Source organism: Lissotriton helveticus, chromosome 7 (assembly GCF_964261635.1).
Source record: "Lissotriton helveticus chromosome 7, aLisHel1.1, whole genome shotgun sequence".
NCBI classification, from domain to species: domain Eukaryota; kingdom Metazoa; phylum Chordata; class Amphibia; order Caudata; family Salamandridae; genus Lissotriton; species Lissotriton helveticus.
The window spans coordinates 803,390,843-803,407,116 of NC_136068.1; the positions used below are offsets into that span (position 1 = coordinate 803,390,843).

Genomic DNA, 16,274 nt, shown 5'->3' on the forward strand with positions numbered 1-16,274 from the left:
GTGTTAAGAAGCGGGAGTGCGACTGTAAAGAAGCGCACTTTTCTGCAAGAAATATATATAGGTCGAATGAATAGACTCCTTTCAAGATTACAGAGGTGCTATGGCAGATAAGAGACGAAAAAGGTTAGCCAACAATAAAGTGTTCTGTTTTCATGGGAGGGCATTCAAAATAGTCGGGTGCGTCTTTAGTTCCCCCCTCATAAAAGATCGATGGTTTCCATTTTTATAAGTGAGTGAATTGATGGTTGCGTCACTTTTCCTCGCTTTATGAAATATTCAGCCTCGTCACGCAGTAATGCCCGAAGTCCCCTCCCCTCCCTTCCTCCTGTATTGGGAAATTGGGAGTCGCTGAGTAGCTCTGCATAGTAATGAGCTGGTGCCCAGGGCAGCCAGAGCTGTTTTAAAAGAGAACAGGAGCGAGTGGGAGAAATCAGACGGGAGCCGAGGCGCACAAGCAAGCAACAGCTCCACTAGCAGCACGCGCACAACCAGCAGCACCACAGTCGGCACAGCCAGCAAGGACATCACAGCTGGGACCCGCACTCTCAGCAGCAGCTCCAAACCAGCTCCTGAAGTTAAAAAGTTATTAGTTCGACATTTACCTGCAAAGACGGAAGAGCACTTCCTCTGAGCCCAGCTAACCGCGGGACCCACGCAGAGGGATTTTAAGGCGTACAGAGGGAAGACCGTTTGTACCCAGGTCTGGCCATGAAGCCCGCCCTGGTGGCGTTACTACTCCTCGTCATTGCGATCTACTCCGTCAATGTGGAAGGTAAGTTGATGACCTCACTCTCCGATTCTTTGACCACATGCATTACACTGCGAGAAAACCTCATAGCCTGGAAGGTTATAGTTTGTTTCGAGTTTAACCTGCCCGGGCTGAAGCTAGGGCTGCCCTTACTGGTGCACTAAAGATTGGCATAAGCCAGTGCTTTAAATGGGCCGGTACTGTCCGGTTCGGAGTACCGGCACTTTTTTGTTTTGGGAGGTAGAGTACCGCGTAACGTAAAATGATGCCCCCATTAGGATATGATGCGGGGCCCCGAGGCTCCGACATCTCTCGGATATGTATTTGCCTTGAGCTGAGTGGGACCTTCTTTACGCCCCCTGCAATAAACAAAAACCTGAATGACAGTGATTTCTGATAATTGAAAGCCAGTGTAATGCACGTTCTTCCAGATTCTGTTTTCTTAAAACTACTGCAAATTTGATTTTATGTTCTTAAATGTGAGCTGTAGCCCGGTCGCACATGCTTGGTTTTAGGGTAGAACTTTGCAGAATTAGTGGTTGTGTAGTTGTGTGTGCACCTCTGAATTAATCGTGTTGGGGTTGTTAATTGCTACCACGACTTGTTGCGTTAAAGCCCCGATAGCACATACACGTTCTGGGATTGAAGGAATTTATCCGTAAAAATAAGTAAATTGGCTCTGAGCATTTTGAACAAGCAAGTGAAACTGGAAACCAACACAAACTTCCTTGTCGCCTTTATCCTCAGGTTCAAAATGCAAGTGTTCCAGAAAGGGGCCAAAGATACGATTTTCAGATGTGCAGAAGCTGGAAATAAAGCCCAAGCACCCCTACTGCGAGGAGAAGATGATCATGTGCGTATTTCCTATCTTTCGTGTGTGTGCGGGACTGCGCGCTTGATATGTTTGCAGTGTTGTCTACTTAAAGTTTGCTTGCTTGGCTTTAGTGCATATGCCTCGCTCACGTGACCTGTCCTGCCGAGCAGCTGGTTATGTCACTAGTCGATGCTGACCTATTTACATGGTCACGCGCTCCAAACGAGACCTCGCTCTCCAAATCCAGGGCGCAGCTCACGGTTTGCTGAAAATTAATGTGCTCCTTACTTAACCATTCCGGGCTAATATTAGCTACCTAATTATTAAACTCAGCGGAATGAAAATCGTAGTTTGGCACGTTGTTCCTTGCTTTTTTAGTATAGTCGTTTTTCATTCAGTTTTAGACCATCGTGCACGTTTCTGAACTCTCGCTGTCACTTCAGGTGCTTTTACAGTTTCTCTGGATAGGTCTCAACAGGTGGGAAGAGCAACTCTCTCAAAAGAAAGGGGGGGGGGGAAGAGGAAAAAAGACTGGAGGGGCCGCCCTCCTACACGTTCACTTCACGTCCGTGTTCAGTGCACAGGATAGAGAGAAAACCTTTTTTTTTCTTCTATAACCCTCTCCCACCAGGTTTGCCCCTTGGTGGCATGCTTCATCATAGGGTTCCTCCTGTTCGCTGCAAACGGGGTGAAATACGCAGGTAGGGGAGTACCTGCCGGGGCGGTGACGTGGGGAGGGGGAGGGGCAGTGTGGGGGTTAGTAATGTATGGATAATGGAGGTTTGCAGGTAAGTAAACATATAAATGAATCAAACGAATTTCGCTGCGTGCCCTGCATCCCCAAATGCAATACAGTGCGCGCAACAAAATTTGTTTGATTTATTTAAATGTTTACGTACCTGCAAATCTCCATTATCCATACATTACTAACCCCCACCCTGCCCCTCCCCAAATCACCGCCCCGGCAGGTACTCCCCTACCGACCGCGGCTGGTACTAAGCAGTATATTACTAATGATAGACGGAATAGGAGTAGGAGGGGCCTTACCTGAGAAGTGAAAAATACCTGCAAGGTAAGTAAGTGATATTTGGATCTGTCCTCCAGGCAGTATGGTTAAAAGACGGGGAGGGAGCAGAACGTGTAGATGATAATGTACCTGCCCTTCTAATGGTCTTCATGGTTCAAGCCAAACCCCAAGGCTTTTCTTCAGGACCAAATATCTAACTCCCTGATTCCACTCCTAAAGTAGTGCTGAGGCAAAGGGGATGCACACACTCTACTTGCAAATGATAACAAAAAGATTAATAGGCCAGGTGATGCTCCATAGGTGATTGGGCCAAGGGGACGCTTTGGAAAAAGTGTGACTACAAGCTTGCCTTACCACCGGAGGACTCATGATGCAAAAGTTTTGCCTTATGTATTATCAAGCAGGAACACCAAGTAGCTGCTATTCACCTGTTGTATCATTAGCATGCTGAATATGTGCAGTCACGTTGCATCAACATTACTTCAGGAGTGAAATCTGGGAGTTAGTTCCTTGGTCCCGAAGAGAAGCCGGGGGGTTGGTTTGAAACATGTAGACATGTAGACCACGTAAAACCCCTCACATTCCTATTCCTTCCATCATTTGGAGTATACCACTGTGTGCTCCAGCATGTTTTGCAGGTTGCAGCCCCCCCCCTTTCTGCAGCAGAACTGGAGGAACCCCATGATGAAGCATGCCACTAAGGGGCAACCCTGGTGGGTGGGGGTTATATAAGAAAACTTAAGGTTTTCTCTCTAGCCTGAAGAGGGACTAATGGGTCAACATGATACATCAGGTTAAAGTCTATATAGAGGAAACACAAGGCTGTGTCTGCCTGTAAGTGTGCAGTTGCGTGGCGTTTGAATATGTAATGGACATGATGGGCACGAGGGGCAACAGGAAGAGGTGTTTGTGTGAGTGTAATTTTGCTGTATAAATACAGTGATTCACAGTGTGTTGTTCTGTGTAATGTGTGTGCTTTTGTGTACAGTGCTTGTATGTGTGATAAGCATGATGTGTATAGATACAGTATGAAGAGGGGCAGCATGAGCAGGCGTCTGTCCCTGTGAGTGCATTTGCATGTACACTTTTCTGAGAGTGTGTTGTTCTGTGGAATGTGTGTGCATTTGTGTGTCATATCTATATGTATGCTGGGCAAGATGTGTACAGTTAGAGTAAATAGAGGGGCCACACAAGGATAGGTGTTTATATCCATGTGTGTGCTTGGTAGGAGTTTTTGATTTATGTGGCTAGTGTATATAAGTGTGTGCTGTGTACGTGTATGACCGCACGACTGATGAGTGTGTTTGTGCTGTATGTTCCTGTAATGTGTATTACTTTATCCCTCCTATGTATATATTTATATATACACACACACATATACACACATACACTCACACACAGATTGAATTAGGCATTCACCCAGGGCATTTCCATTTGGGTGATTTGTAGCATACATAATCTTAGCCCAGAAGTGTACCTGCATCAGAGCAGAAGCTTCTGTTTTTATTCACTTAGTTTTTAGGTCTGGCTTGATAGCCCAGCTGACTGCAAACTATTGTTGCCAACTGTTTGACCTTCACATAGAGTGGGCTTATGTTCCACCTAGAGAAGTATCACTCTCTTACCATATGCTGTTGGACGTTTGGTGTATAAGTCCTCTTCCTTTTGGTTCTTTTTTGGATCTGCTGAAAACATTTTCATGTTTTTTTGCCATGATTCAAAAAGTAAGCGAGATCTATTGGCTTTACCAATCCGTCTTCCTGGTGCTGCCATGCCAGTTTCAGATTAGGAAGACACAGCCCTCTGCTTCTCTGAGCTGCCCACGCTGACATAAGGGTACGAGGCAGCATCACTGCTTAAAATCAAAATACACAAGTGCAGCTTCTCACTATTTAGAGAACCTGTTTCCTACCGAGAAGTTACAATGATATCCTAGCTGGCATTCTTTAGGTAAAGTGCTCTATTATTCTCAGGGGCTATTTCTGCAACCTCTGTCTCTCTCCCCCTCTCTCTCACTCTTGCTCACCCTCACAAATAGACACAAAAAACACTTACACAAACCCACACTGTTCGTCTCCTCAAACGTCAGCCTGCTTGCTGGGTTATAGTCTTTGTAACCGAATGTCAAATACCTTTATGCAGCTGGAAGCTTGGAAACGTCTGCTGCACTTTTAAGTCACATACACGGTCAGTGGCGTAGCTTCACGGGGAGGATGTTTTGGGTTTTTCGCCATTTAATAAATGTTTTTTCTGATAAATAGTTGGGTACATGTGGGTCAGTCAGGTATGGTGAGTGATATGTCTGTCAGATTTCACCCGGATTTATTAACTCGGACACAGACAAAAATGCACACACACACACACTCTCTGTTTCGAAAGTTCTCAAAATGTTATTTATTTGACAAAATATTGTGTTTTCTCTCTTAGTACTCCTACCAATCCGCATTCCTCTCCCTTCCCACCGCTCCTTAGGCCCCTCTCATGCACTTTGATTGCCGTATAATGCACTTTAACATTTCAAGCCAGAGTTAGTGTTGGTAATTCTGAAGCTCAACCCCCACCCCCCAATATTACTGACCAATCTACGCCCCTACACACGGTTTTAAAAACATACACAACTAAGAGTTCAATATTTTAAAGTTACAAGAAATACACAAATAAGTCAGACTGCAAAACATGTATATACATTGGCACCCAGGGTAGCAGAAAATGATCTGAACCAGGTCTTCAGCTGACCGTAAAATGTGCTGGATGTGCCTTTGTATACATTTCTAAATTTATTTACAAGATCTCCTCATTAGTTAACATCCACTGCTTTATCATTTCCACTCCCATCTTCTTGACATTCATTTTTCACATCCTCTTTCCCATCTCAAGCACTTTTTCAAAATGTGATAGATGCTTTACGTTGTCAAATCATCAAATCAAATCAAAGATAGCTTTATTCGGTATTTGTAAATAAAAACCATAAAAGCACATTAAAATATAAAAACATTACATCCATATCATACATTAATTCACGTTAATACTCTAAATTTCTTAATTTTAAGAAATGTTTAAAAATTAGGTGAAACATGTAGAGGGACAATTCATGAAGTAGTTAAAATAAGGGACCTAGGTTGTTGTAATGTACTATTGAGTGTAATAAGGTACAATATAATACAAACATACAAGAAATTTTTTAACATTAGACCAACCTCCCTCTGCATCTTACTACATATTTCAAGAAAGTTATGGCTGCATGGATGGTAAGTTCATCTTGCAACAAGTAGAGTCTAAGCAAGGCTGGTTTACATTGCCTCAGTCCCCACGTCTTAAGAATGGGTAACAGATAGCGCTTTCTACCCCACTCGTAAAATTTGCATAAGAAAATGCAATGAATGTTTGACTGGGTTGATATGTCATCACAAGGACATTTAATTAGAGTAGCAGACCAGTCATTTGGGGCGGGGAATGATATCAACCTATAAAAACAATCTGTTCTCATCCGTGTCATTAGCATTCTGTGGTAGCTAGAGAATGCCGGATCCAGGTAAGGATGTAAGCCCGGCCCATGAAGGATGAGACGGTGGAAAATGACCGTAGATTTGTTACCATCCAGATACCACCGCCTGTCTTCTAATAACGTAAGACAAGTTTCCTTTAATACTTTTTTGGAAATTAGCGTGCATGAACTAGGTGTTGTGTAAAGTTCTGGATGACCAATGGAGTATACATTTTTTTTGACATAGGAAAGCCAAATGAACTTACTAGCAGCTGTTTGGTTCATGCAGTCTTGAATAACACCCCTTTTAAAAGCTGTGTCCTTTGAAGACCATATTTTGTGCCACAACATAACTGGAGTTATCTTTATAATATCAGTGATGTGGGCTCGATCTAATTCTTTATGGCATATGGTCGTGGAGACAGATCTTGGGACTGCAAGCAGAAACCTGAAGAAAGCGTTTTCCGCTATTTGAATTTGAGTGCAGTCGGCAGTCCCCCATATACCTGCACCATATGTTGCAGTAGAGACACACTTCGCTGCATAGATCTTGAGCAGAGTATCGATTGGTTTCCCGCCCAGTCTCTTGGCGAATTGTTTTATAGCGCCTATGGTGCGGGTAAAGGCCAGACTGCGAGTGGTGATAGCTGTAGACCATGTTCCCCTATTGTTAAAAGTAATACCTAGATATGAGAAGGTGGTTAACGGTACCACGTTAATCTTCAGCCCTCTAGTACTCATGAAAGTTGAAAACCCAGTTTGAGCCTTCTGGAGGCCTATCTGGGTTCGTGACATAATAACGGCGTCGTCTGCATATAAAAGTAGTAGTACCGATTCGCCGTTTATTTTTGGATAATCAACTACCAAGTTTGTTAAAAAATCTGCAACTTCGTTGATGTATAAATTAAAAAGAAAAGGGGCAAGCATACAGCCCTGCCGTACGCCCTTTTCAATGGGAAACTTTTTAGTTCGTTCTCCATTTTTACCGTATCGTACCGTTGCTCCTGTGTCTCTGTAGAGTTCCTTGATAAAATTCAGAACGTGTGAGTTTATCCCCATCTTGGTCAGGGTGTTCCATAACACTTTGTGATCTAAACAATCAAAAGCCGAGCTTAGGTCGACGAACGTCAAAAACATGTTCCCTTTTTTGACTGTCATATATTTATTCATAATTAATGTCAAATTGAGGCCCTGCTCGACCGTGCCCAGGCCGCTCTTAAAACCATATTGGAGTTTAGAAAGAACCCCTTTACGTTTGGCCCAGGTTTGCAATTTTGTCAATAATACCCTGCCTGCTACCTTCATCAGGGAGTCAAGCAAAGAAATGGGTCTGTAACATTTAGGATCCTGCCTATCGCCTTTTTTATAGATAGGGATTACAATGGCTTCATGCCATGTGGCAGGAAAGCCTGTTTGACTATAAGTATTTAATACGTTTGTCAAAAGTGGGGCCCAGAGTTCTAGATTTTCTTTAAATAAATCAATAGGTATTCCGTCTGGCCCTGGGGCTTTTGAATTGGCACTCTCTCGAATGGCTTGTTCAACCTCTAGTGGGGAGAAAACAATATTCAAAGGAAAGAAGTTCAGAGTAGTTGGTACTTCAGGCTGTGATGCAAAGTCAGGATGATGCGGAATCACATAGAGGTTTGACGTTGCTAGGTCATCATTTATTTTGTACAAGGCCGTGAAGTAACTGACCCAAACATCTTCGGGTATGGCGATCTCCAAGGAATCGGTCTTATTTTCAGTAAAGAAAGGGGCGTTAACTTCTCTCCAAAATGAGATATTATCTCTAAGGGCACTAGCCTTAATTAGAGCCTCCCAAGCTAGAGTTTTGAGTTCATTCTTCCTTTGCTGTAATGTCCGTTTATAAAGTGATCTAGCCGCTCTGACCAGGCTGGTGTCCTTCGGTAAGGTCTTTATTGCCTGTATAAGAGCTTTATGGGCTTTGGTACAAGCCGAATCGAACCAGCCCGCTAATCTGGATTTCTCTCCAGCTTTTTGTTTCCTCGTTAATTTATTGTTTATAGTGGCGGCTATCTTATCATATGCCACTCTAACCAGATGAGGATTAGGATTTTGCTCTAAGCACGTTATGAAATGCTCATGATCTTTGTTAATTACCTCTTCTAGGAATTTTTTGGGGTCGACCTTGGCCCATTTAATAGCATACCCATTTTTTCTAGACAGGAAAATGGTATGACGGTATAGTCTTTCAGATGTTCTTATTTCATGGCTGTCGTGACTGCCTGCATTGAGACTGACACTTATTGGAAAATGGTCACTCGTAGCTAGTTCTTTAATTTCAAACCCTTTTACAGAACCCTGGTTATTGTTGGACATCAACACAAAGTCAATCACGGTACCTGCCCCTCGGCCGTGAAAGGTAGGTTGGAATGCAACCGTGGGCTCACACAGTTCGTTAGCATGTCCTAGGTCCCAATCATGCATACGTTGGTTAAACATATTGCCCAGTACAGTGTGTTCAAAGTGCGTGCAGGGTTCCCCTTTTAAATTTGTTAAACCGCAGATTTTTGAATCATCGTAAGGGCATAAATGGCAATTAAAGTCTCCAACTATGAGAATGCAATCAGCCTCCCCCACTCCTTTATTTAGGATAGAAGTCAGCTCACTTATAAATGCTTTGGCGTCTTCTTTCTTAATATTATTGTATAGATTAATCAAAAGAAGACGCCGCCCTTTCCCTTTTACCAAAAAGCCCTGCAGTGGTTTACACTCCCTGTTTTTAAACCCCTCCACTTCATATGTCTTCACTGTCAGGTTAGCCAGGTTGGAGATATACGTACATAGACCTCCAGATCCCCTACCTCGATTTCCCTGAGTGGCAGGGGTAAAGAAGGAACCAAAGCCCTCTACATGGGTCACCTCTTGGTCCCAACACTCCTGTAGACATATGATGTCATGTTTATCTACGAAAGCTAAGAAGGTTTGGTCCTTAGATTTTTTGGAGAGACCAGCGATGTTCCACGATGTTATTGTCACGCTGGCTCTCCTCTCGGTCTGTGATGGACCATCTTTCGATTGAAGTGAACTCGTCGTGGACACTATATTTTGCCATGACTTATTCAGAGTATCAGTGGTTATGTTGTCACGGGACAATGTGTCATTGATCTCATTTACGTTTATGGCTATAGTGAGGGGACCCTCCGGAGTTGGTTCTATAACTAAACATTGGGAAAGAAACTGGGCCTGGGGTGCTGATGCTCGACTCGAGGTGGTAATAATGTTTGTCGCTGTGGAACTAGTATGAAAGGGAGTCTGTTTATTATTATGCGGGAAATGTACTAAATCAGGGGCTAGGAAAACGGGCGAGGTACAAGGTGCCTGATATACCCCTTGTATATACCCAGTTTGTCAATCAACCATATCTAAACAGTCAAATCTATTTTTTGTAGGAAACCCCCCTCAGCCTTCCAGGTTAAGATGTTCTCTTCTGGGAAACCATGACCGTGGTTCCCAGTCTCTGGTCCAGTTTCTATTTCTATGTCTATTCCAATGGCCCACCTCGTTCCATGACCAGTCTGGACCCTCATCCCAGCTCGGGGGTTCTCCATACTCATATAGATTCGAAGGTGGATAAAAGGACAGGCGATGTGCGTCAATCCCTCCCTTCTTTGCCAGGGCAGGCCAGGAGCAAATATAGTCAACTGTGGAAGGATCATCATAATTGACGATAACGCAATCGCCCTGTATGCTTTTTTTAGATTCTCCAACCCAGGACACTCTTCGAACCGAGGAGATTCTGCTAAAATTTGGTGATTGAAGAGGTCTATTTTGGCTCAGCCACTGCAGAACCTTATTACGAAGGGACCAGGATCGTTCGTCTGTGTTATCCGACAACTCTGGGACCCCAGTAAGGATGACGGTGTATGGGGCCGCCTCAGGTGGCAAGTGTGTCGGACGCCTGAACATCCCTCCCTTTCTCCCTACGCCCGATGGTTGTGGAGCCAGCCCTTTCGGAGGAATGGGTGGTGTCGCTTTCGACTTGGCTGCCTGAGTTGGGCCTTTAGATACACCCGTGGATGCTTGGGGGGTCTGTAAAGCATGGTTTGATTTTGCCTTCCCATCTCCTATTATAGTCTGCGATGTGTCTTGTGCGGATATCAGCTGCGTACTTGCAGTTTTTGGAGCTAGTGTGGATTTTGCTCGAGTGTCAGGTTGCGCTGATTGAACTAATATGCTAGTGGCTTTTGGTTCCCCCCCCCCTGTTGTAGGCGGGCCTAATGATTTCTGGGAAAACGGTGGTGTGTTCAATTTTGCCAATTGTTTCTCGATGTTCATAAGACTTTTTTCAACTGGGTGTAGGTAACGTTTAAAGAGTTCCCCCACACTCTTTAAAAGCAATTGATTATTTGCTGCGCATGTATTGCACATATTGCGTGCATTACATGTGCCCCCCGTTGCCCCCAAACCAGTTAAGTTCTCGACTCCTCCTGTGATGTTAATTGGGGGAGTATTGTTGTCATTTGTAGAACTTGGAAGAGGATGATTTGGAACAGATGTTTGAATGTTTATAGGGGATGCAGGTTTATTTAGATTAGAATTGATCTTTTTTTTCCTAACCCTTTTTGCAATCGCTCCCTCCCTTTTACCCTTAGCATTTTTAATTGGGGTCTCAGCATGGGAGTGTGTCAGATGTAGATCGTTTTTTTTTCCAAGTCTACACTTGATTGCAAATCAAGAGACAACTGGGTAGCAGAGATGTCCACTACACTGGGGACCGTATGTATCTCTGCAGTGGTTTCTGATGGAAGTAGTAACGGGGTAATCACCCCCTGATGGATGGGGGTTTGGGCAGAAGCAAGGGGCCCCATAGAAGATCTTCTAGCTATTTCTAGTTCGTGGGATACTCGACGCTCCAGCAAAATTATGCTCTGGTCTATCACCTCATTTGTCCGGGCGATGAAGAGATCTATAGGGCCTGTTACTGTACAGCGCTTGACGCCGTTTTGCTTCTAGTGCCTCTATTCATGGTTAAACAATATTTACAATAGTTTACAAATATAATGTCATGAATAACAGAGTGCACCAGTTGAATGACGTGACGTAGTAAGAGTCAATACTGTTACACTAACAGGGTATCCAGGAAATAAGAAAGGCAAAGGACGTGGCCCAGTCCAGTCTTACCCTGTCTTTAACGGGCTTTACATTGTCAATCATGGAGTCTTGTGATCTGTGAACACGACGACGAGACTCCTTATGCATGACTGCAGGAGTCCTGTTGGGTCCTTGCATGAGCTTAGAGAGATGGCGCGGTGAGCTCCACTGGGTGGGTGCCTGTAGGAGTTCCATTAGGTGCTTGCATGAGCTCAGAGAGATGGCACTGTGAGCTCCACTGGGTGGGTGCCTGTAGGAGTTCCATTAGGTGCTTGCATGAGCTTAGAGAGATGGCACTGTGAGCTCCACTGGGTGGGTGCCTGTAGGAGTTCCATTGGGTGCTTGCATGAGCTTCGAGCGATGGCGCCGTGAGCTCCACTGGGTGCCTGTAGGAGTTCCATTGGGTACTTGCCTGAACTTAGAGAGATGGTGCCGTAAGCTCCACTGGGTGGGTGCCTGTAGGAGTTCCATTGGTTGCTTGCATGAGCTTAGAGAGATGGCGCGGTGAGCTCCACTGGGTGGGTGCCTGTAGGAGTTCCATTGGGTGCTTGCATGAGCTCAGAGCGATGGTGCCGTGAGCTCCACTGGGTGCCTGTAGGAGTTCCATTGGGTGCTTGCATGAGCTTGGAGAGATGGCACTGTGAGCTCCACTGGGTGGGTGCTGTAGGAGTTCCATTGGGTGCTTGCATGAGCTTAGAGAGATGGCACTGTGAGCTCCACTGGGTGGGTGCCTGTAGGAGTTCCATTGGGTGCTTGCATGAGCTTAGAGCGATGGCACTGTGAGCTCCACTGAGTGGCTGCCTGTAGGAGTTCCATTGGGTGCTTGCATGAGCTTGGAGAGATGGCACTGTGAGCTCCACTGGGTGGGTGCTGTATGAGTTCCATTGGGTGCTTGCATGAGCTTAGAGAGATGGCACTGTGAGCTCCAATGGGTGGGTGCCTGTAGGAGTTCCATTGGGTGCTTGCATGAGCTTAGAGCGATGGTGCCATGAGCTCCACTGGGTGCCTGTAGGAGTTCCACTGGGTGCTTGCATGAGCTTAGAGCGATGGCACTGTGAGCTCCACTGGGTGGGTGCCTGTAGGAGTTCCATTGGGTGCTTGCATGAACTTAGAGAGATGGTGCCGTGAGCTCCACTGGGTGCCTGTAGGAGTTCCATTGGTTGCTTGCATGAGCTTAGAGAGATGGCACTGTGAGCTCCACTGGGTGGGTGCCAATAGGAGTTCCATTGGGTGCTTGAATGAGCTTAGAGAGATGGCACTGTGAGCTCCACTGGGTGGGTGCCTGTAGGAGTTCCATTGGGCGCTTGCATGAGCTTAGAGCGATGGCACTGTGAGCTCCACTGGGTGGGTGCCTGTAGGAGTTCCATTGGGTGCTTACATGAGCTTAGAGAGATGGTGCCGTGAGCTCCACTGGGTGGGTGCCAATAGGAGTTCCATTGGGTGCTTGCATGAGCTTAGAGCGATGGCACTGTGAGCTCCACTGGGTGGGTGCCTGTAGGAGTTCCATTGGGTGCTTGCATGAGCTTCGAGAGATGGTGCCGTGAGCTCCACTGGGTGCCTGTAGGAGTTCCATTGGTTGCTTGCATGAGCTTAGAGAGATGGCACTGTGAGCTCCACTGGGTGGGTGCCAATAGGAGTTCCATTGGGTGCTTGCATGAGCTTAGAGATATGGCACTGTGAGCTCCACTGGGTGGGTGCCAATAGGAGTTCCATTGGTTGCTTGCATGAGTTTAGAGAGATGCCACTGTGAGCTCCACTGGGTGTCTGTAGGAGCTCTCTTCGGTACTCGCCGTAGCTTAGACATTGGCCACTGTGCACTCCACTGGATGCCTGTAAGGGTTCCATTGGGTGCTTGCATGAGCTTAGACTGATGCCACTGTGCCTTCCACCAGATGCCTGCAGGAGTTGTGTTGGGTGCTTGCATCAGCTTAGACTGATGCCACCATGAGCGCCACTGGGTGTCTGCAGGAGCTCTCCAGGGAGCTTGCCTAAGCTTAGACTGATGCCACTGAGTGCTCCACTGGATGCCTGCAGGAGTTCTGTTGGGTGCTTGCATGGGCTTAGACTGATGCAACTGTGCGCTCCACTAGATGCCTGCAGGAGTTCCTTTGGGTGCTTGCATGAGCTTAGACTGATGCCACTGTGGGCTCTACTGGATGCCTGCAGGAGTTCCGTTGGGTGCTTGCATGAGCTTAGACTTACGCCACTACAAGCTTCACTGGATGCCTGCAGGAGTTCAGTTGGGTGCTCAGATGAGCCTAGACTGATGCCACGGTGCTCTCCACCGGATGCCTGCAGGAGTTCCGTTGGGTGCTCAGATGAGCCTAGACTGATGCCACGGTGCTCTCCACCGGATGCCTGCAGGAGTTCCGTTGGGTGCTTGCATGAGCATAGACTTACGCCACTACAAGCTTCACTGGATGCCTGCAGGAGTTCCGTTGGGTGCTCGGATGAGCCTAGACTGATGCCACGGTGCTCTCCACCGGATGCCTGCAGGAGTTCCGTTGGGTGCTTGGATGAGCCTAGACTGATGCCACGGTGCTCTCCACCGGATGCCTGCAGGAGTTCCGTTGGGTGCTAGGATGAGCCTAGACTGATGCCACGGTGCTCTCCACCGGATGCCTGCAGGAGTTCCGTTGGGTGCTCAGATGAGCCTAGACTGATGCCACGGTGCTCTCCACCGGATGCCTGCAGGAGTTCCGTTGGGTGCTCAGATGAGCCTAGACTGATGCCACGGTGCTCTCCACCGGATACCTGCAGAAGTTCCGTTGGGTGCTCAGAAGAGCTTATGCTGACGCCACTGTTTGCTCCACCGGATGCCTGCAGGAGTTCCGTTGGGTGCTTGCATGAGCTTAGACTTACGCCACTACAAGCTTCACTGGATGCCTGCAGGAGTTCCGTTGTGTGCTCGGATGAGCCTAGACTGATGCCACGGTGCTCTCCACCGGATGCCTGCTGGAATTCCGTTGAGGGCTCAGAAGAGCTTATGCTGACGCCACTGTTTGCTTCACCGGATGCCTGCAGGAGTTCCGTTGGGTGCTCAGAAGAGCTTATGCTGACGCCACTGTTTGCTCCACCGGATGTCTGCAGGAGTTCCGTTGCGTGCTCAGAAGAGCTTATGCTGACACCACTGTTTGCTCCACCGGATGCCTGCAGGAGTTCCGTTGCGTGCTCAGAAGAGCTTATGCTGACACCACTGTTTGCTCCACCGGATGCCTGCAGGAGTTCCGTTGGGTGCTTGCGTGAGATTAGACTGGAGCCACCACAAGCTCTACTGGGTGCCTGCAGGATATTTGTTCAGGGTCTCAAGTAGGTCTTTTGGTTTTTTGTGTGAGGTGCGCCAGGTGCCTGCAGCACTCCAACATGGCTGCATGGGCTCAGATGCCACTGCAATCTATGTTGAGTGCCTACTAGAGCACTTTGGGGTGCCTTCAGGATCTTGATTGGCGCCTACTTGAGTTTGAGTACTTAATGACAGACGAAGCGCTGAGTGCCAGAAAGAGGCCAGTAGTGGACCAGCCCGAACTCAATCGAATGTATGTTGGAGCTTACAAAGAGGGCTCCTAAATTTCAGGGAATTGAGTAATTTCGTTACAAATGAATAAAGGCACCTTCTCTGCATTGGAATAATATACCATGTCTATGACCCTGGTAAGGTGCAATTCCTATAGAAGGTCCTTCCTAGTCGTGTAGGGATACAAGTTTGTCTTCGATAGCATTCCCTTGGTCATGCTTTATTGTTCGGAGGAAGCACATTTAGTCCCACTTCGACCCTATCACACCTACTATTTGCTAGGTCCTCTAAGCCTGCTTTTCATAGATTCGGCTGTAGAAGAACACCTGCTACAAAAGTAACTCGCAGATTACAACTGAGCCAGTACCTATGAGATGGGGCCCAGTACAGGTGTGCGTCACTAAACGCGCCCGCCGCCACTGAGGTACTCCTCATCTCACGTGACACCCGTGTCACGGGTGACCTTGAAGATCCTGCCAAACACTGAACGTGAGGTAACCCCTTGGAAAAATCAGGAGCGGATGTTTGCACACCTGCTGCTAATTTTAACAACGCCATTGAATGAGCGTTTGTGGCAGGAGGAACCGGATCCCACGTTTCAGATGCACTTTGCATAGACAACAGAAGAGCAGCTGCGGCTTCTGCCCTGCTTGGGTTGCTGCTTATGATCGGTTTCCGATTTTTGCTGGCCTCCCTGAAAAGTATATCCAAATTATCTGTTATACTTTCAACAATATTTAAGTGTGTCGCATGGGCACTCACGGCGTCCTTATACATCATCAAAAGTGTTATTTAAACGTCCAAATGCTGCTGAGTATTAGCTAAACTGAACAAATAATGGTGCATTATGGGCCTAGATTTCACAACACTGTATTCTGGTGTTAAAACCTGTCCTAGTGGCACACAGCTCAGTGCTTTGAATTTGCATAATGAAAGTAGATTGTTGACAATAATGTTTTGCACATGTAAGCAGATGGATTGCAGCTGAGGAACATTGACACAGTAGCCCCACAGCTGTAACAAACGACACAACTTATTGCAATAGGAGTATCACAATAACACAACAGCAGCATAGCACAAAACAACACCACACAACAGTACAATCTATGTAACAACGAAGACAGAACACATACACCAACCTCAAAAAAACAGCACAATATACCCACTCCACGCAGGAACATAACATAATGCAACATGACAGCATAAGAAAAGTCACCTAAACTTTAACACATAACACAGTACACAAAAAGAGCACAACAATGTAAAACACAACAGCCCAAAAGTGAGAAAAACACAACACAAAAATAAAGCAGCATATCACACAACAAAATAACAGAGCACACTAATCCACCAAAGTAAAACAATACAATGTAATACAACACAACAATACAATGCATCAATTATGCTCTGTTTTTGATTTTTTTTGTGTTGTATTTTGGTGTTGAGGTAGATTTTTTTCTGTTGTTTTGTTGTTTTGTGCCATTATTGTGTTTTATTTGGTTGTACTTTATTGTGCTTTAATTGTTTCTGTGGAGTGATGTGTAAATGTGTTATGTGTTGTCTTTTGTG

At 46.1% G+C, this 16,274-nt stretch overlaps 1 protein-coding gene across 1 annotated transcript in view; it reads left to right on the forward strand.

Annotated features, from left to right (window-relative positions):
• Positions 1 to 421: 421 nt before the first annotated feature.
• The window catches only part of CXCL14 (C-X-C motif chemokine ligand 14), a 31,376-nt gene continuing 15,523 nt past the window's right edge, over positions 422 to 16,274 (forward strand). The window contains exons 1-2 of the mRNA XM_078653234.1: positions 422 to 772; positions 1,496 to 1,601. Of these exons, the coding sequence (XP_078509360.1) occupies positions 709 to 772; positions 1,496 to 1,601 (170 nt within the window). The 5' untranslated portion in view covers positions 422 to 708. The remainder of the gene's footprint in view (positions 773 to 1,495; positions 1,602 to 16,274) is intronic.